Raw genomic sequence first — 25,399 nt, forward strand, 5'->3', positions numbered from 1 at the left:
ATGATTTTAAGAGGCTGTGTTTTAATTTGCTCTGCCACAGACTTACAGTACTGTCGGTCACCAAGGAACGAGGAAGGGAGGTTAGAGAAGGTTTTCTGGCACAGAGTTGGAAATGCTCCTTTCCTGCACTCTACTTGCCTCAGGTCACACCAAATTTGGTCTGCATCAGAATAAGAATGCCTTAGGTGACCTTTTACATAGTTTTGACTGTGTCAGTAGCAAATCTCACCTGTAGGAAAATTGATGCAACCAAATTTTATTTGTGCAGACACGGCCTGGGTGTAATCAAGTCACTTCTGTCTCATAACTTAATTAAGGCTGATAAAGTTCTTTGCAGTTCTCAGAGGAGAAGTTTGGTCCACGTGTAAATGATGTTATAGAAGATATTTAATGTACTCTGTTAAAATGCTGTTGAGGCACCCAGCCTGTGAGTAACACTCTCTGAAACTGTGTTTCAAGTTAATGTTTAACAGGAGTGAGGCAAACTGCCTGAAAGCCTTCTTTGTGACACTGTACTCCCTTCGTGGGGCGTGCTCCTCTCTGCTGGGGTGCTGCTGCTCATCAAAGCAAACAGGGCAGGAGCGGGACCTGTGGGGTCCCAGCCCCTGTCACAGGAGTGACCTTGTTAAAAATAGGTTAGAAACTGTTGTAAAGTAGTTGATAATAGTTAAGCACGTACTGATAGTTTGGTTATGGTAAAAGGGGTTAAAAGGGTAGTTGTAAGAAATACGGTACTCAGCATACCGTATTACACCTAAGCAAAGTTCATCGCCCCAAGCGAAACGAGCCGGCCTGGACAGAACTGTAATGGGCCAGTCAGCGGCCTTAAACCTTCATGCAAATGAAGGATCCAAAAATAAACCGATCCAAAGGGACAAAAAACAGGATAAAAAGGGGCGTCTGACCCACTGAACCCGTGCCGCTCCATCGGGGACATCGCTGCTGAGAAGACCCAGCGCCGGCGCTGCAGCATCCTCGACGGGAGCGCTCCTGCTCGCCCGCGGGCCCCCTTGCTTTAGGGCTTTTTATAATAATAAATGCTGGAATCACTTTAGTAGCGGGAGCGTGCTCTGGTTTTTAACACCATGGTGGCAGTGTGGCAGCACGCTGGAGGGGCCCGTGGCTCTGCCCAGCTGCAGGGAGCAGTGATCCCTGTTCTCAGTCCTTCAGCTTGCCATGGAAAGTTAGGTCAGCCCGACCTGCCGTGTCATCAGCTCCGGCTGCACTCACTTGGGCCCGAGTGGAGACACCCTGCTTTATCTACGGGCTTTATCTAGGCTAATTAGATGAGTGCTTTGTCCAGGATAATTGTCTCTACTAATGAGTTTAAGGGAGTGTCACCAGCACAGCTGGTCACCAGCACTGCTGTTCCCACTCTAGTGTGGCTGTGCCAGGACATCTCCAGCACGGGCAGTGCCCACCAGGCTGAGGTCCCCGGGGCAGGGCAGGTGTTGAAGTGCTGACAGAGGCTCTGTAGCAGCAGCGGGATTGCCCAAGAGCGGCAAGAGAGCTAAAATTACAGGCAGGCTGTGAATGGGGAAGTGGCGGCCGGTGGGGACACAGAGCGCTTCCCGCTCTGCCCCAAGCGGGGAGAGCAGCCAGGGATGTCACAGCCCCCAGGGATGTCACACCTCAATGTGGGGCTGGCCTGCTGGCAGTGGGGCAGCAGCACTGCCGGAAGGAAAGAGCCCCAGATGCACAGGGGAAAGAGAAGGGGTCATGGTGAACCCAAAAAATACCCTGCCTGGCTGAGTCCCAGCGTGGGTGTGCACACAAGCCCAGGCTGTACCTCAACAGGGACGATGGGGTTAGCATCAGTCAGAAATGCTTTCAACAAGTGATATGTTGGGGTTTTATGACAGAAACTGCCAATTTATTTGAAAGATATTGCTGTTGGAAAGAAAAGTTTTGCAGAAACTTGTAATCTGGAAAGACTTCTGTTCTTGTCAGGATAAGCAGGAGTTTATGTCACATTGTCAGGATATAAGCAATGACAGATCAGACCTGATGGCTGAACCAGAGTCTCCCACAATCCAAGTATGTGCTGGAATCATCAAATAATGAGGAAGAGCTGTGTGTCTCTCTGACACCTCTTTTCCTCCCATAATCTGCTGCGGGTTTGTGTGTGTTTGTTTGTTTGTGGTTTTGGGGCTTTGTAATTTTTGCACAAAATCATAATGTTTTTCTCATATGTAAAACAAAAAAATTCATTATCATTAATTGAAAGCCCATATGTATTTCTAATGCAGCTCTGACTCTGGACCCTTTCCTTAGCCCACCACTGTCACCACACTGATCCATAAGCACCATGGAGGCTGCAGGAGCTGCAAAAGCCCCAAGCAGGGGCTGCTTCCATTCTACATAATGAATGAAAGTGTGTTAGATTGGACCTGCAGTACTGAAGAAGCACAAAATACCTGTTGCTCAGAGAAATAAACGGGTTTGATACTTTTTTCTAAGGGTAGGCAGTCAGTGTTGCTTGCGCTTGTAGCCGAAGTAAAAGGGAAAAAGAAACATTACATGCAGCTTCTCCAGCAGGAGAGAAAGGATGGCATTGTTACTGTGAGTCCGTGCCTTCCTGGCACGAGTGGAAGCTGGAGCATGGGTTTTCCTTCAGGGACAGCTTTGTTCCTGGTTTTTGGCTGGTTCCAGACGTGGCCATCTCTGCGCAGCGGTGCAGGAGCAGCCGGCACATGGGAAGCTCCACACCCAGCACAAAGAGTGCCCTGTGCCAGGAGTTCCCCCTGGCTGCCTGCAGGGCCAGCTGGGGAAGGGCAGAGTGGCTGCTGGGCTGGTTGAGTAGGAGGAGAAAAAATAAACACGGAAAACATCTGTGTCCTCCCAAAATCTGCCTTCAGCTGAATCACAAGATGCTTCTATAAAAGCGTGGTTAATTATTGCAAAGCAACGAAGCGAGGAAACACAGACATTCGCAGAGTATCTCCTGCCTTAATTAGTTGCTAAAAATGTGGCTCCCAGCAGCTGTGAAGCTGCAAACGGGTCAGCAGTAAAACTCTTTCTCCTGGTCACTGTGCTGAGAAATGCTCTTCCCTGTGAGGCTGTTCCCAAAGGCTGGCAGGGTCAGAGGTAGCTCACAGGGTAACTAGAAAAGCTTCTTCAAATGAGGGTGGCATCGCCAAGAGCACTCACTGTTCATGTCTGCTTCTGTCTGAGAAATACCGAAAAATGTGGAGGGGAATTAAGCCTAGAAATCCAGTTGAATTGAAACCCCCTGAGCCTCACAGCTGTCTGCTGGACGTGCACAGCAGAGCATGCATGTACAGAATCGAGCATGAAATTAATCCCCGCCTTCCGTGTCCGTGAGCAGGGGCTGAGCAGGCTGAAAGCTGCCCCTGCCTTCCTCACTTGTGGTTTCTGAGGTCCTGGCTGCACCTTAAACTCCTTTCACGTGAGCTGCCTGCTGGGTGGTTCCCAAATACTTGCTAAGTTTTTCCCCGAGGCTCGCTTCCCAAAACAATCACCCGCTTCCCCACGTTCTTCATTTCGTGTGATCTTTACAAAATGTGGCGTTTCTGTCTGTAATAGTTTGCCAAAGACCTATGATAAACAGCACTAAGTTGTCAGTCATGAGTCATTAAAGTGAACTGTCTTCATGCCCAATCATGGGATATTTTTAAATGTCAGAGCTTTTGGCTTAGTGGTTGTCACTGGCTTCATTTTTGGGAGACCCAAAATTAGAATACACAGGCCTGGTTTTCAGAAAGTTCTGTGTACCCTTACTTCAAATGTTAGTCCTTAAACACATTTCAAAAAGATGCACGGTTTCCTCAGGATCAGTCAGTGCTCTGGAATTTCTGACTACAATGCATTTCTGCCATCTCTCCTGTTCTTGTATTTTCTTAGCTGGTTTTCAGATAGCATTCAGCCTGGCAGTAATACATAAAGAATACAGAGATAAATATGCTTAACAATTTGAGAGTGACATATTTAGGTTTGTAAGTGTTTAATTCTGATTTGCTCTTGTTGGATAACTTTTAAAAGCAAGACATTTTACATTTGAAAATTAAAAAATAAGGTAGGCATAATAGTTTCTTGCACATAAGTGACATCCTACTCAGTTGATCAGGAAAATTGCTGTTGGATTTAATAGAAGTCTTATCTGTTTAATCACAGTTGAACCCCACCTCCTCAAATGAATGGAACAGTCCTTGTAATAAATGCAAGACCACTACTGTTACCAATAGTTATTTTTATTTTCAGAATAATTGTTTCTTTCTGAAAATGGCATGTAGTATCAGTGTCCTTGATTAAAAGCCTGAGAACAGTGATTAAGTGATCAGTCAAGTGAGGAGATGTGACTTAAATGGTCATATGCATAGTCAGCTTTTGTTGGTGGATGCCAGTGAAAGCTCAGCTTGATGTGGATCCCCCAGAAACAGAAGACCACAGCATTGTAAAAAGAAGTCACCTCTGTAAAAGTCTTGTATAATTTTGCATCTCTTTGCACCTTCCATCAGGCTGCTTTTGATGCCAGCTCAGCATCAGAGCAGCACAAGTTAGCACAGTGCGTGCTCCCAGACTCAGCGAGGCAGTTGAATTTCTGTGCAAGCACAGAATAATACTTGAAGGATGGAGCTGAACCATGTCAAAGCCAAAAATGCATCCCAGTGCAATGGGCCGTCCTTCTGCAGGACAGCTTTTGCAACACTGCAGGCCTTCACATCACCAAGGGATTAGTGTGTAACCTACAGCAACCGTGGTGCCAAGTTTCTGGACAAATCTGCTCCCACATTTAGTCCCTGGATTCCCCCAGTGGCAATAAAAATGTACAGGAGTCAGTGATTTGTCTAATATGAAGAAAAAGAGCTAAAAATAATAATAAAGCAAAGAGAAGACAATAATGCTTGAGGTTTATCTGTCATAGTAAGGTGGAGGAACAATCTGAGTGGCACTGTTTTTTCAGTCAGACACATTTTCTTGCTTTCTTAATAGCATATTCTCTTTTTTTTCTGTAGGTCCAGCTGCCCAGCGCCAGATCCAGAATGGTCCATCTCCAGATGAGATGGAAGCACAGAGAAGGTGAGTTAATCAGCTGTGGCAGAGTTCTAGTTTGTAATTTGGATGAACATACAGTCCTTGTTCACCAGTAAGCACTGCTCTTTTTGCTTGTACACATTTTAAGCTGGTTCTGAATGTTTTCTAATTATTGTTAATGATTCTGTAATGACTGTTAAAAAGTGAAGTGAGCCAAAGTTCACAGTCTAGGTAAACTCTTTGCTAGGTAGGTACTCAGGAGTCTTCCTACCTCCAAAAACTATAAAGAAAGTGTAGGGAAACTAGATTCCTGTACCTTTATGACTACCTGAGAAGGACCTGAGATTTAGTAGGGATTTACCCATGACTGGGTCAGCAGTGATGATATTTCACCTGAGATTTACTTTGGATAGCAGAGATATCACAAAGGTCAGAGAGCCCCTGCTCACGCAAGGCAGGAGATATTGCCTCTTCCACTGTATTCCTGAAAAACCTGATCCAGCTCTTTCTTTAACCAGTGGAAGTCACTCATTCTGCATATGTAATTCAGGCCTCCAGTTTGGATGTCTGTTCTGTACATTTAAAATGTGAGCAGCTTAACTACGTTAGAATAAAAAAAAAATTGTTTATTCTTTTTTGTTTAGAGACAGAAAAAGCCCTTTGGGTAGGTATTATTTGACTGCTACAGGGCACATGGCCCTAGGAAAGCTCCTTTTGCTCCACTGGAGTGGAATATGTGCCAGTAGATGCAGTTAGATATTACTGCATCTGCGCTAGAGGACTTTCAGCTTTAATTATGCTGATGCATTCTTTAAGCATGGAGCAGACCTAATTTTAATCCTAGGGGTTTTTTTTAACATCTTATAAGCAGGAAGGAAATTAAGTTGTGGTATCTACCCTGCAAATTTGTCTGTTTAAAAGGTTTTTTAGAGATATTTACACAAATGTTTAAAGAATATCTTTTTAAGTAAGAGTGTAATTTGTCCTGTCTTGTACTTTTCTCCTTGCATACTCCTTAAGTAGCCTTGTGCCAATCCCAGGCTTTATTTAGTTCAACTGGAATAAATTTGACTTCCTAAGACTTTAAGAACTTCTCCTTTTAGCATGTGTGGGAGGGTGCATTTGGCACATACAAACTGCTTCTGACCAAGGGCAGAAAGGGCTGGTGTGAACCCCAGTGACTTCAAGTGGCACTGGCTAACCCCTGTTTTGGATTTTTGCACCCTGCGCCTCAATCTGTTCTGCAGCAGCTCTAATGATTTGGGGGTGTTTGACCCATATTTCTTTCCTGTTCTTTCAGACTGGAATTTTCCAGGTTGGTTCTCTAAATAAACCTAGAATTTCCCCCAGGTTTAATCAGGAAAATGTATGTATCAAGTTGTCTTCATCATCAAATTTTGCTAATAAATGCCAAGCTAAGGTAGGGGACAGTATGCTCAGGAAATTCTTACTACATGCGTTAACAATTGAAATTTTAGCAGTGCAATTGATGCTGTTGCATCCATAACAATCAAGAAAGAGTTAGGGTATGTATTGAAGTAAAGATTTCTGTTTATTTGGTTTAAAGTGTCATAGCTTAAATGACACCAGTTGAATCAACTATGAATTTCTCAAAAGTCATTCACCAATGCACATATGATAATTTTCTCAGAAACCTGCAATATTCTAGAAATTGCATGGATTGCATGTTCTGAACATAAAACCACTTTAGGATTGATCCCTCCATAGCACAATCATGTATTTTCCTTTACCATATATTGAACCAGATATGAAACATGGAAAATTTGTTTTGCAAATTAAAATATTGTTTATTTTCCACATAATATAACTTTATTTTTATGGACTATTTTTGCTTTAAAAGTTGGTATATAAATAAGATAGAATTGCTCAGCATGGCACACTTTGGAAAGTACAAGTAAAGATTTAACAGGGAGGTGTCTTAAAATAATTTGCAAGGAGTCAAAATAGAAATGCTGCTTAGAGTTGAGCTTGCTTTACTGTACAGACCATGAAGTAAAGCTGATGAGAAAAGAGAAAACAGCGCTGTGAAGACTGGTCTAAAGATAAATTAAACTAATTAGGGCCAATTAGACCTAGAAACTGTGGAGGAAAATAGTAATGAACTTTATTACCATATGCTTCAGCAAGGTAAATTCAGAATTGTGTTTTAATATTGTTGAAATCATTAGTCCATATCCACACACTTGCCAAGAAGCCTGGCAAGCAGTCTGGTTTTTAGCTGTCAGGTTTTTTAGGAGGAGCCAGGTGAGGGTGGCTTTGTGGCAGGGGTCAGGGACATCCCTTCCTGCAGGAGTGGTCCAGCGTGCAAGAGCAGACTCTGCTGATGGACCCTTGGAACTGCACATCCCTGCAGAGCTGTCCCCAGCCTCTCCCTGCCGGGCTCCGGGCCGGGCACTCGGGACTGGCAGCAGAGCTGAGGTCCGGGCTTGCAGGGGCAGCACAGCGGTGCTGGTGCTGCTGGAGCCACAGGGACAGCTCTGCCGGGCTGTCAGCTGGACTGGCCAGTGCCAAAGCGGGCTTGGATGTGCACCTGGACAGCAGAGGCTTTGTGCAGTCAACACCAGAACACAGATGAAGCTTTGCTCTATTTTCATTCTAATATGCTAATATTCTACAAGTGCTTTGGGCTCCTGATCCATAAAAGATTCTGGACTATGTCATTTTCAGTATTTCCTTCTCTGGAGATACTCAAAAGCTGTCTGGACAGAATCCTGGGGATTGTATCCTTCAGAGGATCCTTCCTGAGCAGGGAGGTTCAATCAGATGGCCTCCAGTCCTCCCTTCCAGCCTTATCCAATGTGTGATTCTGTGATTTTATGTGGGACGCCCCTTACTCTTTCCTTGCAATGCTCACACACTGCAGGTTAACAGCATGCATGTTTGCTGTGCTCTCCTGGGCATTGGGCACTGCCTATTCCTTGTGCAGAGCCACTGAGGATCCATTTATCTTAAATGGATCAATCAACCCCTGCAGTGTCCAGTGCATGCAGGGCTATGTCCTGGTTAAGCTTCCCAATGTGTGAACTGGCACTGCTGCGGCCAGGGCAATGAAATCAGACCCACCTCCATCTCACGGCATCAGCTCTCTCCCCAGACACACAGTGCTTCTCAGGGTACAAAGCTTTTACTCAGAATTATAAGGAATACCTAATGACCAGGGTTTTTTTCATTGCCGTTTTAGACAAGTGATGGAGCAACAGCAACAGCGCCAAGAATCTCTGGAAAGAAGAACCTCTACCACAGGCACGTATCAAATCAAGCAGATACAGTCTGCTCTCCCTGACTGTCTCCTCTTGCTGTTGTTGGAGTTTTTGGGGTGCTGTACAAAAGCTAGACTGCTAAATGTGGTTATAGTTACAGTTACATTTTAAATATTAGATTTTCAGCTAGAGACGTCCGTGCATTTGGGCATGGTTGTGTTGTTTTGCAGGGGTTCCGGTCTGAGGCATGCAGGTGGAGCTAGGCACGTTTTGCACTTGGCAAAACTTGTACAGCTGAGGGGCATTTTAGGTGTACCAAGGGGGCCTGGCCATGCTTCTTCCACACCCCTGAGGAGAGCAGGAAGCACAGCCAGCACAAGAGTGACTCCATGCTTCCAGGGGATGTCAGCTCTGCAGCACAAAACAAACTACAGCACAGAGGAAGATACAGGTCTAGATGCTCTTCACTGGGGATTTTGTGATCATGGAGTCTTCTGTGAACTTAGTGGAAAATATATATATATTTAATGAGCTTACAAAAATCTTCTGTAGCACATTAAGTTGCACTAAACTGAGAGAAGAGATGACAGGAATAGTTTATAGCTACAAAGTATGGCTTTGCCTCTTTGAAAGGAGGCAGAGCAAGCAAACCAAGATGGCCATCTTGTGTTTGGGCTTTGGATTTGAGCAAGTTTTTTCAGTTAATCTGGCCACATAAGGGAAATGGTTTTCCTCAGCTGTTAAACCTTTTGACTAGAAACCAGCTCAGACACACACATGTGCCTTTGGTGACAGAAAGAGTTGGACTCTTGTTTCATCAGAGGTTAGTGTGCTGTTCTGTATAGGGAACTTAGCCAAAATCCTGCCTTGGCATCCGCAAGGAATGGGACATGGCTCCTCGGGGCTGCTGGTTGTTCCCTCTCTGCCTACAAGGCGGCCACCTCTGAGTTCAGCATGTCCCTTGCACCTGTCCCTGGTGCAAAGGTGATGCTCGTGATCCTGACTCAGATTCACGTGGGGTTTGGAGGAGCCTCACTGGCACCAGAGCATGCAGCCTATCCCATGCTGCCAGGGTTCTGCTCTGCACACCCCTCCAGTTCTGCTGAGGGCTGGAAATCCCCAAGCTGGTGCCTGCACCATCTCCTCTTGGCTTTGTTTGAGTTTCTGTTTGCGTTTACTTCACGGTTCCTTTTCCTCCGTTCCACTTTGCCCTGGTTTCATTCCGTCCTGCGTACCCACCTTATTCTTTTGTCTTTTCTGTTCTTTTAGTTTCCACCCTTCAACCAAGAGTATGCTCTCCCCCCTCTCATCCCCAGTCTCCTCCTCCTGCCTCTAGTAACTGCGGTGCTCCTGCCTCTGGTGTTGTGCTCCCCCCACTAGCTCAAGCCAGCGCTGTCTCTTCAGCACCCGTTGTCGCTGAGCCCGCTAGTCCGTCCCCTTCGCTGGCCCAGCGGAGAGCCAGAGAGTCCCCGCAGTTCCTGCACAGGCACTCGGCCTCTGAGCTGCCAACAGCCCCAGGTTCCTCCCCTCCACCCTGCCCAAATGGCAGGACTGTCATGCCAGGCATCAGGAGAACCTCGCTGTCTCCACCGCCTCTCCATCCTTCCCAGTTTCCCTCTCACCAGCCTCTCAGGGGTTCTTCTCTTTCTGGCTCTCCTCAGTCTTCTTCTCCCTCTGCCACAAATGCACCATCTCTGCAGAGAGGTGATGTTCTGCAGCCACGTGGTCCCACCATCCTGCCCGTGATTCCGGTCCCACCTGACAGGGTCAAGGCACCCACAGATAAAGCAGGGTGGGAGACCTCAGCAAATGTACCCCTGAATGGCCATCCTGAAGAACAAATTGCTTTAGGCCCCCCTGGAGCCCAGGTGAAAAGTGTGGATGGGTCCTTCTTTCCACACCTAGGAGCTGCACCCTGCTCCCCGCTGCCCACCATCGCCAGCCCCCCCAGCTCCTCTGGCCAGGCTGCCTCCCCATCCTCCCATTTGTCACCTTGTCCCGCACAGCAGTGGTGCCAGCCCATGTCACACTGTCTTCCATTGCCTCCCCCTCACGCTGCTGTGTCTGAGGTGGCTATGCCCAGGAGGACCCCTCCTTACATGACATCATCAGCCATTGCCCACTTGAGTAAGTACTAATTTTGAATGAGTTGTGACCTGTGTAAAGCCTCAGCTGTCACCTGTTCAAAAAGCCTGGTTGGCACTGCCCCTGACCAGTAGAAAAAGGGACCAAAAGCTACTGAGCTACTGCTACTGTATGTGATTTCTGAAACTGGGGTGGAAAAATATCAAAATCACTCCGGACTGGTCCAGGGACCAGGCAAAAAGTAAGAATTACAGAACCAGGACCCTGTAGCTGGGTTGTTGCAATGCATATTCCTACTATATTATCCCAGACCAAGATTTTTGTCATTCAGCAGAGTCAAATCGTTTCAAAGACCTTCATATAGAACCTATTTTCAGCTGGTCCAAAGATAGCAGATGGGCTCTTCTGAAGCAGGAGGCCAGGTCTGTGGTAGGCTTCTTGTCTGTGTAAGAATATTGGTAGAGGTTGTGATTTTTACTCTTTTTGTTAAGTGATATTTCTGTTACCAGTGAAACACAAGACATAGATTTTGTTTAAGATACCCAGAATTCCCTGCAGTTGTGCAATTTATTTAATTCAAGACACTTTGTTCCTGGTATTCACTGCATGTATAGTTATGGGCTTGTCACTGTAACTATTCCAGCAAACCTTTCTCATTGAAGGCAGATCAAGGGCTTGGGTCTGGCCACTTTGTATATGGTCTTGATTTCTCATGCCTGTCTAAAATAAAGCCTGTGGAGTGAGAACAGTTTGCAAGCAGTGCTTATTTGCAATTCAGAGCATATGTTTTGTGACTTGGATCTATTCAGATTTATAACCACATATAATGCTAAAGTGGTGTGCCTAGAAAAGGAAGAAAACTAAGACATTTCCTTTTACTTTCTGATAAAAGTATTGCTGTAGCCACTGGAGGCTCAGTCCTTCAGCTGATGTAAGTCCTTGAAATCCACTTAGTTCAATACAGTTATTTTAAACTCACATCACTCCATTATTTTGACTCAGTTCAATTTTTGCCTGAGGCTGCCCTCTAATTAGGTGGGTGTAGTTTTGCAATTACAATTAAATGTACCCACAATGAATTACTAACTATTATGTTCATGAACGAAAGAGGGCTTGAAATGTTTAAAGTATTTCTAATAGCAGCTATGGTTCATTTCAAGAATGGAATTGGGAGTGTGAAATAATGGCAGAAGTAACCACAGAAGTCAGGCAATATTATAAGAAAACCTAGATAAGAAGAAAAACAAGCTGTTAATGTTAAATATGGTTTCCAAATATTTCTCAGTCAAAACCCACCTGTCTTTTAAATTAACACTTACTGAACAACTGAAGCTGTGAATACATACCAAGAGCAGCCTGTTCTGACAGTGTACACGGGGAAATGCCCTTGGGGAGGTGTGTTTTTTCAGCTGACCTGTTACAGACAGGTGAAACACTGCAATGGAGTTAGCACCATCAGCCCTTCCAACGGGCTGCTGCTGAGAGGAGCTTTGCAGAAGCTCGGGGTACTTGGAGCTGGACTCTGCCTGGGTTATTCTGCAAAACTGGCTGAGGCCACACACCTTCTGCATGACAGAAAGGAGGATGTGGCACTGTAGCCCACAATTCCCCTGAAAAGCTGATGTCAACCAAAGTCTGTGGGGTTTATTATCTCCATATAGAAAGCTGTGGGAGAAGCAGAAGAATATGCCACTTATGAACTGGGAAGCGTTGTCTGTGTTCTGATTCTGACACAGAATGAAACACTAGCCCAGCCAGGGAGAAGAGGAGGGAGAAGACTGTCAGTGACAGAGTCTTTCAGGAGAACACAACTGTAGCTGGGCTAACCATTGATACAAGCACCTCTTCACATGCATGGAGCTCCCTTGCATCAGCCAGTTGTCCTGGAGTCAGGCCGTGGCGTTGGGAGTGGGAACATGACCTTGTCTGTGGGCTGAAGGAGATCGTGCTCCACATCTAATTCCTATTCTCTGCATTTCAGGCCCAGCACTTCCACCTGGCCACCCCAGTGGTGCTGCTGTGATCCCTGCTTCATCTGGGGGGCCCCCACCTCCGCCACCCCCCCCAGTCCCTCCACCACCCATGGGAGCCGCTCCCCCGCCGCCGCCCCCGCTGCCAGCCGGCGCGGGCCAGGGGGCTGGCGCTGAAGATGGGTCAGTGTCAGGGCTCGCAGCAGCTCTGGCTGGTGCCAAACTGAGGAGAGTCCAGCGGGTAAGGAGGTGGCACTGGGACTCCCCAGTGGGCTCTTTGCTGCAGGCAAAGCCTGGCACAGCTTGGTGTAATGGTCTGCAAACCCAGAGCGAAACATGGTGAAACATGTCTCAGCTGACCATTGGGTGAACCTTTAAATGCGATTTTGCGGTGCAAATAAAGCTGAGCAGGAAATGTTGGGTAGAGTTTATTCTCTTCAGAACATATGAGTTAGCAAATAGCTGTGACTTCTCACATTGCCAGGGTTTCACTACTTCCACACAGTCCACCATTGTACTATGCATTAGTGTTTTCACTTGTTTTAAGTGGTTAAAACTACACGATACTTACAGGAAAAAAAAAAAAAAAACACAGTAGACTGTTGAGCTCTGGTCAGTAGCTGTCCACTTAGGTAAGTTTATAATTATTTTTATGCATGGTATGCTTAACCATGCATAAAAATAATTATGAACAAGCAACACTGTGGGTTTTTAATCATTTGACCGTATATTTGTGTCACCGAGATCTGCCATGGTTATAATAATACTCCTGTGGGTCTTCTTTCCAAGGCAGATCACATCCTGTCTCTGGTTTTGGGCTGTGATTGTGATCACTGTTCCTAACACTTGGGAAAAATAATCATTAAGGGCGTGCTTGTAAAGCAAACCTTTCATTAATTCTAATCTTGATTTCTCTCTTAAGCCAGAAGATGGTTCAGGAGGGTCCAGCCCCAGTGGGGTCTCTAAGAGCGATGCCAATCGAACAAGTAGCGGAGGAGGAGGAGGAGGACTAATGGAAGAAATGAATAAATTACTGGCAAAAAGGTTTGTACTTACACCTCAAGTAAGCCCCATGAGATCTGCAGCAAATTGTGGAACAAGGCACTGTCATTTTTGTGGTTAGCAGTGGGTGTTTCCTTGCAATTTGACAGGTCCTGCAGATGTTGGTCACCAGTATTGCCCAACTTATAATGCGAAAGGTGTTGCATTGGAAAAGTCGTCTGCCTTTTCCTAGTGTAAGATGCTATATTTTTAAATCTAAATTTTTTAAACTTACAAATAGTGAAAGAAAAGGATGAATAAAATAATGAAGGGTAGGTACAGTTGTAGGGTACACAGAGATGGAGTTTTTAAATAATGTTGTCTTAGTATAAAGACAGTTCTCAACTCAAAAGGTCTGATTTCAACTTTCCTCCACGTCCTGTTCATTTCAGAAGCAATTCTGAACATGGGCTGTGGATTCTTTGAAAATCCTTGTGAAATCCTTCGAAAAGTAGTGAATAAATATACAACACTCTAAAAAGTTCCCAGCAGAATAAAATAGCAAATAGATAATTTTCTTTCTTTTCAGAATTAAAATAGTTTGACAGCTCTTAATAGATTTTATGGGTTCTTGGCCTGCTCTTTATCAAGAATGGCTTTCCCTAACTGGAAGTTGTCAACAGGCAAAGTAAGGTTTGGTGATGGTGGGGCAACTAGCTCTGTTCAAGCAAGCAGGCTGAATGGACATCTCATGTGTCTGGACATAGAAATTCAGCACACTTGTGTGGTTCTAGTCTAAAGTATACTCCAGTATGGCTTTTGGCAGTAGGATCTTGTGTCTTCAGGTATTTAGAGTGGAATTCCCCTGGTATCTTGACAAAAACACTTGGACTGCCTTAAGCATTGTGCTACCTCTACTCTGAAAGTAACTGAGCTCCAAATCCTTTCCCAGGGAGCTGATAGCAACAGAGTTACCCCCTAAATTTTTCTTCACAAAGCCATGGAGGTATCTGGAAATACACAAGTGCCATTCAAGGGTTCAATCTGGGCACATGCTGTTAAGCTGATACAGAGAGGATTTCCTTTGGCTGTGAATTCCTTTTTATGTGTGCTGACAGAGGAAGAGGAAGAACCTGGCCCTGTGTTTCAGGTTGTACATACCTGCCTTACTTGCCTACTATTACCAGAAGGTAAAAAAAAATATTGGTTTCAAATTGAGCATGTTCAATACAGAAATCAGAGTTATGAGCGTGGGATCTCAGGGACCCTTTTCTGAGCAGTAAACCCCATGCTCAGAAACAGGGAATATGTCTAATGCTCCATAAGTAATGGAGGAAAACATTTCTGAGAGCTCAGATGCTATAAAATACCACTCTCTAGATTCAGTGGGCCCTGTGAGAGCAGCCCTTTGCTTCAGTACTGAAGTGCAAACAGAATAATGAACCCACAGACCACTGTCACTCCCAGCCCAGTTAAGTTTGTTGCAGGACATAAATCTAACACTGGTCTCTCACCCTGGCAAATATTTCCCTCATTTAGATTTGTAATAATTACAACTTCTTTTTGTTAGAAAAATCAAGTAAATACTAGAGAAAGACCAAAAAGTATTACTGATTTAGTAAAATTATTAGTGCAGTTAAATATCTGGAAATAATTCCCACAGAGCACTGTCTCCTACAGACACATACTGCTCAGTTTTTTCGGTTTTTTGTCAAATTTTCATCAAATCCTCCAAGCTGTGTATCCAGTAAGGCTTTTCTCAGAAGCCTTTCTTAGTGAGATTTATTTTCCTGAGTTGAATTTTGTTGACTTCAGAACCAAGACTAAATGAAAACTCTGTCAGATTGGTGTTTAAAAATCCCATCTGCTAAGGGAAATGTTCACAGGTGGCTAAGGGTAAAGTTCAGCGTAACCAAAGTCCAGATGGAGACTTGAGCTGCAGGTCCCCTAATGGTCTAAAATGGGAAATTGGATTTCTAGAGCCTCAGCACCTGGCCCACTGGAGTAATGTTTAAAACCTAAATAGTGTTTAAAAATCAAGAATTTGGTTTTCTTTTCATCATCCACTTTGGCTAATATCTAATAAGTTTTATAATGTATTTTTCAAAAATAAACAACCAACATGTCCAGTTGTCATGTCCAGTTTCCCCAGTGGATGAATTATACCTCTTTGCCACTTCATTCTCAGAGATGCTTGGCCCTCCTTGGGAAGCAGAAACGAGTGTGGTTCTCAGGTCCTCACTCAGCTTCTGCAGGTAGCACCAACACTGCTGGTCCTGAGACTACAGGGCTCAGGAACTCAGCTGCCTTTGAAGTGGTTTTGAGACAACAATAATGTCCTGTTGTTCTCCAAAGGCACTTGAAAACCAGGTGGGTGGGCTGGTTTCCTGATTCCTGGTGTCCAGCCAGAGCTTTCCCACCCTGAAGGAAAGAAGGAGTCTTGGCTGAGCAGAAGTGGTGCCCAATCTCTCCCAGTGAGGGTGAACCTGGCTTGAAGGGGTTTTTTGACAGTTTTTCCATCATGTGGGAGCACTGCTACAGCCCTTTCTCTGTGCAGGATCAGGGATGTGGGATATAGGACAGGTGACAAACTGACACTGGAGCTGGCTGAGAGCAGTGTCACCACTGCAATGCCCACCTGAGCCAGCTGCTGTGGGCAGGGTTGGTCCTCAGAAGCCCCTGATTAGGAGTGAGTTGTTCCTCCTGTGCAGGACCCTGGGCTTCCTGAATCCTTGAGAGAAGCCATCCTTTTCTCACCCAGTTTCATACCCAGCTTTGCTTCCTCCCTCTGTTTCATCACACTTCTTTATGCTCCACACCCTGCATTTCTCTGTTAAACACCACCTCATAATTTTGCCCCTCTCCCTGAGCTATATCACTGGGATCTGGATTCTTCACCTCCACCCCAGCCCTACACAACCAAACACATCCAGCCATTGTTATGTTCCCTGGGATGAGCTAAATAAATAGTAACTCCCACCCAAGGCTGAATCTTGTCTTCCCACGAGGATTGTTTCCAGAGGGTTGACTGTGTCCTATCTCCTGTTCTTTGCAAAGGAGGAAAGCAGCGTCACAGTCAGACAAGCCAGCTGACAAGAAGGAAGAGGAAAGCCAAAACGTAAGTGAAACACTCCTCCCTGCTGTGCTCTTGCAGATTCCTTGTAAGCCAAAGCCCAGTGCTCATTCACTGGCAGGCAATACCAAGCTGTGCTGATCCAGGGATGGGTGTGCACATTTGATCCAAAGCCAAATGTAACTGCTCCCACCTTTCCTGGGAACAGCACCCTATAAACAAGAACAGCTGCTTTATTCATAGGAAGGTGTTGTCTAAACCAGGCTAATGAGCTCTGTTTCATGGTCTAATCCCAGTGTTGTAGGGAACAGGAGGTTTTTGTGTGTAAGAAGGTGCAGTGAACCTTCTGGCAAGTTAACTTGAGATAAAGTTCATGTTTCTTATTTTATATTTGAGGCTTGAGCTAAGCTGCAGTGGACCATCAGCCCTGCAATGTAAATTTGGATTGCCAACCTCCATGAAAAGCAAGAATCAGTTCACTTCAGAGCACCAGAGTGCACAGAGAACGTGCCTGGTGGAAGAAGGGAAAATGGTGCATTAACCATTAGATCATGCAGGAGTCAAAATATGTGACCATGATAGGTACACTAAACTGAGATAGAATTTGGACAACTTTGGGGAACTTTGATTAATTTCTCCTCCACAAAAGCATTTATAGAAGTGGTTTTATTTGACTCAGTCTGTAGACTGAACTTGATGCAACAATTTTGAGTCCAACATGCAGATGAAAACACTTTTTTACCTGTTGAACTGGTAAAGTGTGGAAGATCTCTTCTGTTTTAGGAGAGGGCAGGATTTGCACTGTGACCTTTCCAGTGTGGTGATTTTCCAGGCTGCTGCTCATCCAGCATTGCTGTTGCAGTACCCTCGAGAAGGCTTTCTGCCACAGCTGCAAGGTCATAAAGCATTCTGTGTGCCTCGTATCGCCTGCATGGAGATGTTCTCTCCAAAGACAGAGCTGTTCAGTAGGAAGTCCATTACAACAATCTAGGTCTTGCCCCAAGCAAAAAGGTTTGTAGGAAGAGCAGGGATAAGCACTTTTCACTGTTTAGGGAGAAAAGCAGCTATTTTCTGCATGTTATCTGAGGCATGCTTCAAGCATGGGATTTGCCTGTTGAACCCGCTATGCAACCATTGCTCTTAATCTTGCCCCAAAGCTGGTTTTGAACCATACACTTGGAGATAAAAGGCACCATTTAGCTTCTAACCTGCCAGCCTCTGCTTTCTGTCCCTTATTCTCTCTTGCTGAAAGTCTACATTAGTTTATATCCCCAATCAAACTTTTCAATAGCACTGATCTGTTTAGAAAAGTGTTTTAGAGAGCATCTGTTTAATTTGTGTCTTGAGTACGTTTCATGTTCTTTTAAACTGGGTACAATTCCATTTTCTAATGCACAGCTGATGCTTTCCCTGAGTATGTTTTGAGGGTTGCTAGATAATATTGTCATGCCAAGTGTATGGATGAATGGTTAATGATCTCTCACACATAAATCTGAGATAAAAGAGTCCAAATCTCTGATGAAGTGTTTAGTCTTTTACTTAAGAGGAGTACTAATGATTTAGTTACATTCTGTTAGTACCTGAACTGCTCTCTCCTCTCTCTGTTTTGGGGTGAAAGAGTGGGATGTAGCAACAGTTCCTTTAAGTGGCTCAGTTTCCACATCTCATAGAGTTTCTAAATTCAGGAAGTGGATGGTTTGTATTTAGGCAACAGCACTTTAGAGAGGTTTCACCTGATTTGGTATATAGAGATAAGAGTGATTGAGTGCAATCATGAAAAGGTATCCGCATTAACTAAAATAAAAAGGATGGATTTTTCCATCCAGTGTGAGAAAGTTAAAGTTTAAATGGCCTTGAGCCCATACCTTGGCAACAGTGCCTGTTGGACAGGGAGGAAACTTGCTTTTGTACCACATGTGCTGCAGCTGCTCCAGAGTAGAAGAGGACTCTGCACTTCATCCCTAAAACTCAGTAACGTCCTGTTTTTCTCTTTGTAGGATGATGCTAGCACCTCTCCTTCAACCAGTACACGAGCCTCTGCCCAGCAGCAGCAAAATTCATCAGGTATTAATTAAATTGAACTACTGGCATTGTAGTTGTCTTCTTAATCTAGTCTTCTCCACCACCTCTAGACTCTGGATTCATTGTCCTACTTCTGAGTGCAGAAACGAACATAAATCAACAGTAACTAACAGAAAAATGCGCAAACACCTGTGGTTTTAAAAACTGTATTCAGCAAGAAATTAAGACTTTAATATGCTTCACAGTCAAGAAAATTGCAAGACAGTTTAGTTAGACTTGTAGCTGAGGATCTGTGTCTTCAACATTACACACCTAAATCTTTTAAGAGAAAAAAGCTGTATTATTTTAATTTTTGTAGTGTAGATGTCCTAATACAGTTGGGGTTTGGATGTCAAAATGCTATTTAGTTTGTTGCAATAAGGCTGATCCTGAGAGTTCCCAGATTAAATTGTTTTTCATAAAATTAATTAAAATAACTGTATCTGAGTAGATGAGCTGCAAGCACTCACATTAATCCCTGTGTCAGTCTTGGCTTTTACACATACTGAGAGAAATCTCTCCCAAGGGAATGACTATTTAACCATTCCAGCTTCCTTTTGGAACAAAGCCATGACTTGTGTGCTTTGCAAGGGAAGGGGAGGAAGCCAGGAGAAAGGTGTATGTAAATGAGATCTAGAGATTTCCTGGGAGTGCCTGTAATTCTTTTAAAAGGCTTTTTGGGACCTCACAGAGGAGCAAATCCTTGTATATAAATTTGTCAGATCTCTGCAACAGTTCATTTTAGGAGACTGGGATGATAGGAAGCACTTTCAGCAACAAGGGTTATGTAGTACAGCTTTTTGGGAGTGTTCTGTAAGATAGAAGTGCACACAACATTAAGTAAATTCTCTGTGGAGATTTGCATAGTGGGCTCTTACTGCCCTTTTTTACATACACCCACATTTTCTGCCAACTATGCAGACAAAAACCCTAAGACTTCTTAATTTAAAATATAAATAAATATTGTGCTGAATAAAGTAAGCCTTGCAGCAGTTAGCCTGTATTTCCTAATAGAAATTATTTATGCTTTTCCTCCTACTGTTCCAGTTCCATTTCTTTTTAGTATTGTTTATCTATGTGGTCCCTAATTAAAGGGATTTTTAAGCAGATTTTTGCTAATGCTTTCCCAATAATGTAGGCAAATGCACTCATTCAGCAATCTCATTTTCCTGGTTCTTCTCCTAAGTCACTCATCCTCACTAAAAGAAAGCAACTGTATAAGACAATCAACTTCAGGATATTTTTATTTTTAGAGCAAAAATAATAAACTAACTTTTCATGTTTGCTTTTCAGACTCTGGGAAGAAGCCATGGGAAAGGAGCAATTCTGTTGAGAAGCCTGTATCTTCATTACTTTCTAGGTGAGCTGCATGGGGTGTCCCTGGGGCTGGCCAGCAGGCGGGATGGTCACGCTGTCCCTGTGGCACGCGCACGACTCATGTCTCATTTCATTCCATTGCTGTAGAAACCCATCAGTGGTGAAGAGCTGTGAAGCTAAGAGCCCCACACAATCCCACGTGTCTTCTAGGTACTGGCTAACTGCCTGGCTTCTTAACTGTCTTGGCTTGTCCTTTGGCTCATCCCATCATTCAGCACTAGTGTTCGTCTTCTGCCGCATCCTTTACTCATTCTCTTGCAATCTGCTTCGTCTGTCGCTGCACCAAGTGTGAAGGTGTCATGTCAGAGCTTTGTTCCATGGAAGCAGCCCCCTGCTCACTTGGCCATTACAGATGTTAATCATGCTGGCACCAGCACTTAAACCATCCATGTGTGTGTGAGTCAGAGACACGGGTCTGGCAGTGCTGTGCCATGTGGAAATCACATTTTGGACCATCTTTCTACAGCAGGTTCATGGTGACCCTGCCAATAGGTGAAGCTTTCATTGCTCAACCTCTGCAGAAATTAAAAAGCAAAAGCAGAAATGATCTGAAGAGCTTGCAGCTGGGATAAGGGAAGTTATTCTTCTACCCATGCAACCTTAGTGGGTGCCTAAGAAAGGAGAGTGAAACTTGGTAATAAAATCAAGATGTAAAAAGGCCCCACCACAGACAGATCTTTCAGACACGTGGGGTACAGAAACCAGCAGGTGTCAGAAGCCAAGAAACCTAATAGTTTGAATAGCCAAGCTTCAGGATGATCATCCATGTTTTTAGTCACAGAGATAAAGTTTGATGTTGGACAGCTATAGAGGCTTGCTTCCCATGCTGGTCCAGGACCACCTGGTGTTACTGGACACTGAGATGGATGGATAAGCTGAATAAGGAGGTAGAACACAGGCTTACAATATTATAATATTTACTTATAATATTTACTGCAAAGAGATGTCACTTATTTTACATTGTGAGGTATACAACAGTGCTGATAGTCTGGAGAGAGCTAAGTTGCCAATGGCAACTATCTGCACATACTTGCTGCTTTGTTTAAAATGCTGTAACATGTTCTGCCCAAACACTCAGAGGGATGCATCAGTGTTACTATAGCAAAATATAGTTTTGCCAGCTCTCCTAAAACCAGTGAAACATGCTGGTTCTAGGAAATACATGAGCTTCAAATAGATAGAAAAAGACCATTCTTCCTCCTTGGGAATGGGAATGGAACATGGACTATTTAAAGCAGCCATCACATTTCAGTAGCTGTCTTTTATAATGGCATTGCATCCCAGGAGGAGGAATTCAGTGGGAAAAAATGGTTTCCTAATTTAGCACCTGGAGTAGTGCTCAGCAGTAGTAGTGCTTGCTTGAAAGACTTCTGTGGGGGAAGCAGGGCAGATTTCTAAAGCACTCCATGGTGACCTGTTTCCATTCCTGATCAGTTTGATGGCTTTTGGATCTTTCTTAACTCTGTTAGCTGTGAGATGGTAGGACACACATCAAGATTTCCCAAGGAAGGGTTGCAAGACCAAGCAGTGCTCAGGAGCAGCAGCATCTCCACCAGCCCCCAGTTTGGGCTTAAAGATGATGGCAAAGTTATTTGAAGCCTTTGTATAGCATGGTTAGTTTTTAAAATGTTTTAGAGTTACTGATTAAAAGAGAAAAGCAAACAGCTTCTAGTTCCGTAATTTATTTTATTAGATGTCATCATGGCTCAGCCCACTGACTGATGCCATGCAGAAAGACTGATAATACTCAGGTGCACTAGCCATTAAGGCCAGACTGGTTTTGTTTCTGAGTCAATAAAAAATGACTATGATACATAGCACTATCAACAAGCCACACTTGACTCATTGAAGTCTTCCAAGGAAAGGATTAGGGGGTTATTATTTTCCCAATAATATTTTTCTAAGCTCTAACCTACTATTACTTTAGCACCCAGTGAAAACCTAGATTGCCAGGACAGGGCTGCTGTGCAGGAAAGGGGCTGTGAGAGAAAACCAGACATGTAGCTTGCAAATTGCAAATGCTGTAATAAAACACAATGTTCAACAGGCTTTATCCCCTCAGCATTTTCTAATCTGAAATCGTTGAGATTCCCAACACCCAAAAAAAAAAAAAATTCACAGCATCTTTGAGAGTCAGGTTGTGCATACAGGAGCAGTGCTGCTCTCTGGCTGCCAAATATTCCTGAGCAGCATAATAGGGAACCTCCTGTCCAGCACTTGAACACAGGTGCTTCTGCTCTGGGGTGGATTTCATCCACACCATCAGGTGGGTGCAGCTGAAACATTGAAACACATTCCTGAAACACATTGCAGGAAACTGACTGGCTTTTTTATGCTTTTCTTCCATTTCTCAAGGATGAAGCCAGTGAGCAGCAGCAATGATGTGGCTATGGATGCCTTAGATTTTGATCGAATGAAACAGGTGAGTGGAAATGTCATTGGCACTTTTAGAGGTTTGGCAAGCTACCCATTTTCCCCCATGCATGCGCTGTACAAGCAAAACGGCTGTTCAGTCTTCTGATTTCCTCTATAACTAGGTGCCTAGGGAAGGGCTAGCTGGTGAGCAGCAGGAGAGCACAATCTCACTGCTATTTCATCATTATGTCTGCACAGAAATGTGCAAGTAAATATGCCAGCATCCTCTGCATCCGTGCCTGGGAGTGCAGACGTAGCTGTTAGCAGTGCTAGGCTCTGACCAGCAATGGAGGTGGGGGACAAGCACAACCATGTTAAACTTGCATTTTCTTCCACCAGTTAGAAGGAAATTCTGAGCAGCTGACTTGTGTTTTGTCTCATCAGGAAATATTGGAGGAAGTTGTAAGAGAGTTACACAAAGTGAAAGAGGAGATAATTGATGGTAAGAAAGAGAAAAATTATTATTTTTCTCATCTTTATGACTAATTTTCCATAGATAAGATGATAGGAACTGCAGAGAGTTCCCTGGTGTTTTCAGACTTCTCTGAACAGCTTTGATTTATACACTCATTTGAGGAACAAGCATCTACCTTATCTGAGCTCTACCATAACACTGCACTTACATCCTTTATTATGCTGTTGATGAGCATTTTTGCCACCAGCCTATGAGAAATTCGCTGGCTGGTGTTTCTCACAGGTGGGAGGGTGAGATTTTTAGGGCCTGCCTGTAGCCCATGGCACATCAATTTATCACAATCAGCAAGCATGAAATCACTTGTAACTTGCCGGCCACACAGGTCCGGGATGAGGAGGGGGCAAAGGAAGCTAACTGGAAATCCTTCCCAAAATCTTCTATAGGTTTCCTATGCTTGAAGAGTTATTTCAGACCTTCACTCGATTACAGCTTTTCAAATAGACACATATTGTTATAATACATTGAAAAGTACAGCAGCTGTACCAAATGTATCAGTACTTTTTTATAAATTGCTCTGCAGTTTACAACTGAAGGTATTTTTCAGGGCCATTATTGAAATGCACAGCAAGATTCCCATTTGAAGGCCACATTAGGGGATAGGAACATGCACGTCCACACCCTGCACTCCCCGCCTTAGATTCACAGGGAGGGGGAAAAAGAGGAGACTGTAAAACAGCTAAAATCCATTCCCTGTGCCCTTGCCCTAGATCTGTGTGCTCACAAACCTTTGAGGCAGTTTGCAGTTGGAGAGACCCTTGTCCATACGCTACTGTCCCAGCAGCTTGGCCCTCAGAGCCTCCCTAGTTCATTCCAGTGCAAAATGAGGCATTCACATACACCCCAGATGCAACTTCTCACAGTAGTACTGCAGTTTGCAAGCCAGCAGCTGACTGCTTACCCTTACTCATCCTTTTACCCTCCACTCATCCTTTTACCAGCGTGTACTTTCTGCAACCTCTGCACTTAGCGATTTCCATGCCACTGGATGTACCATTATGCACTAACTCTCTGGTTTGGTTTTCCAGCCATACGGCAGGAGTTGAGTAGAATCAGTACAACATAATGATTGCAAAGCATTTGGACGGTACTAAGAATGCTAGGAAGATTGGATCATTTCTAAGTGTACCAAGGTCATGCAAGATGGTGAGAGAGGACACCGGCACTGTCTTTGTTCTTACACCCTTTTTATTAGCAGACTCAGCACACTTTGAAGCTTGCTGCTGCCTTGGATTCGCTTCATTTTACAAGTCTTAATCTAAAGATTATTAAATTTTAAATTTCTGGATTTTTTAGATTTCATCTGACACTGCACATTGGATTTGTCAGCCTTTTTTGTATTTTGTATTTGCTTATTTAAATGTATTACCTTTCTTTTTAGTAGTAGATAAGAACACACGTGAACCATTTGCTTTTGATAGATGACTTCAAAGTAATTTTACTAGTAGTCTGCAATGTAAATGAAGATCCTTTGCCAACAGAAATGTATTGAGGCATCACCAGAAGAAAGAGACATGTTTAGTTGTCAGCCAACAAGTTCTTTGTCTCAGAGTTATCACAATATTAAAAAATGGTACGTCAGTGCATCACAGTATCTGTGTTCATATTGGTAATAAACTGTTTATTGTCCACACGGCCCTGCCTTTCTTGGTTTCATTTGTCCCTTCAGTTCCTGTGTCACTTGGTGGTAAGAGGAAGGTGACTGAGACTCGCTGTGGGGTGGCATCTCTGCCTCCTGCCCTGCAGAGCACCAGGAGAGAGCCGGAGCGCCTTGTGGCTGGTGCAGTGCAGCAGCCCGGCCTTCTCTCACGGGCACACGTGGCCCTCACCTGCCCAGCCCTCTCACATGGCTGCCTGAGCACCACGTCCTGCAGTCAGCCTGCCACAGCCTCAGCAATGTTTTGCCAAAGCGAGTGAAGGACAGTGGCTTAAGGCTCTTCTCAGGCCACCACTGTCTGTCCCACCGCATCTCCTGCTGTCACTGAAACATCACAGGTCCCATCATCTGTGCTCCTGCAGATTTGCAGTAATGAAAGGGAGGTGTTTATGCAGAACAAGGCTACCAAAGGTATTAGGTGGATGCAAACTGAAATCCCAGGCACAGCACTGCTGACTAGGGACTTAAGGAGAGTAATTTGTTAATGGTGTGCAGGTCTTGAGCTTTACTGGTACAGGACACTGAACACTTAACAGTGCACAGCCAGTCATATCATCCAGGCCATGAAATTGTTTCCTTTACAGCCAGTGCTTGGCATGGTTCATGTTTTTCCTTGGAATGTGGCATTCTGCCTAAGGTCAGTAATAACCATGTTGTACAGCCTGGATATGGCATGCCCCTGTGTTAACATCAGCCAGCTGCTGTAACTGGGATTTTCTTTCTTTCTTCAATTACCTTTGTAGGCCTCATATAATTACGACATAATAAGCTGAAGTTTGCACAGGGACACTTAATAGTGGGAGCAAAGTGTGTGGGGCAGAAGGTGAAGCTTGGCAGGGGAGCAGTCCTGGCATCACTAGCACTGTGCCAGTTCCCAGCCTTCAGCTCCAGTGACAGGGATGTGCAAGGTGTCTTATTTCCAGAAGTGGCACTACCCAAGGATTCTCTCCTCCCAGAGAGTAATTCAGTTTGCCAGCTCTCTCTGCAGACAAGGGTTTTCATACTGGGCTTGTTGAGCCACTGCAACAGGCCACAGGCATCTTACATAGCAGAAATCTAAGGAGACATCACTCTCCAATACTTCCTCTCATA

At 44.4% G+C, this 25,399-nt stretch overlaps 1 protein-coding gene across 7 annotated transcripts in view; it reads left to right on the forward strand.

Moving 5' to 3' along the window:
- Positions 1-24,283, forward strand: part of EVL (Enah/Vasp-like) — a 131,422-nt gene extending 107,139 nt beyond the window's left edge. For 3 of the 7 annotated variants that reach the window (XM_041476354.1, XM_041476355.1, XM_041476356.1), the window contains exons 4-14: positions 4,977-5,040; positions 8,198-8,259; positions 12,283-12,512; positions 13,194-13,315; positions 16,310-16,370; positions 18,323-18,389; positions 19,680-19,746; positions 19,851-19,913; positions 22,119-22,185; positions 22,563-22,620; positions 23,679-24,283. In XM_041476354.1, coding sequence (XP_041332288.1) covers positions 4,977-5,040; positions 8,198-8,259; positions 12,283-12,512; positions 13,194-13,315; positions 16,310-16,370; positions 18,323-18,389; positions 19,680-19,746; positions 19,851-19,913; positions 22,119-22,185; positions 22,563-22,620; positions 23,679-23,716 — 899 coding nt within the window. In that variant the 3' untranslated portion in view covers positions 23,717-24,283. The remainder of the gene's footprint in view (positions 1-4,976; positions 5,041-8,197; positions 8,260-12,282; positions 12,513-13,193; positions 13,316-16,309; positions 16,371-18,322; positions 18,390-19,679; positions 19,747-19,850; positions 19,914-22,118; positions 22,186-22,562; positions 22,621-23,678) is intronic. The other 4 variants (XM_041476359.1, XM_041476360.1, XM_041476357.1 and 1 more) reach the window with 3 other exon arrangements.
- Positions 24,284-25,399: the final 1,116 nt, after the last annotated feature.

The sequence above is a fragment of the Pyrgilauda ruficollis genome, unplaced genomic scaffold, assembly GCF_017590135.1.
Source record: "Pyrgilauda ruficollis isolate IOZ18807 unplaced genomic scaffold, ASM1759013v1 scaffold38, whole genome shotgun sequence".
Taxonomy (NCBI): domain Eukaryota; kingdom Metazoa; phylum Chordata; class Aves; order Passeriformes; family Passeridae; genus Pyrgilauda; species Pyrgilauda ruficollis.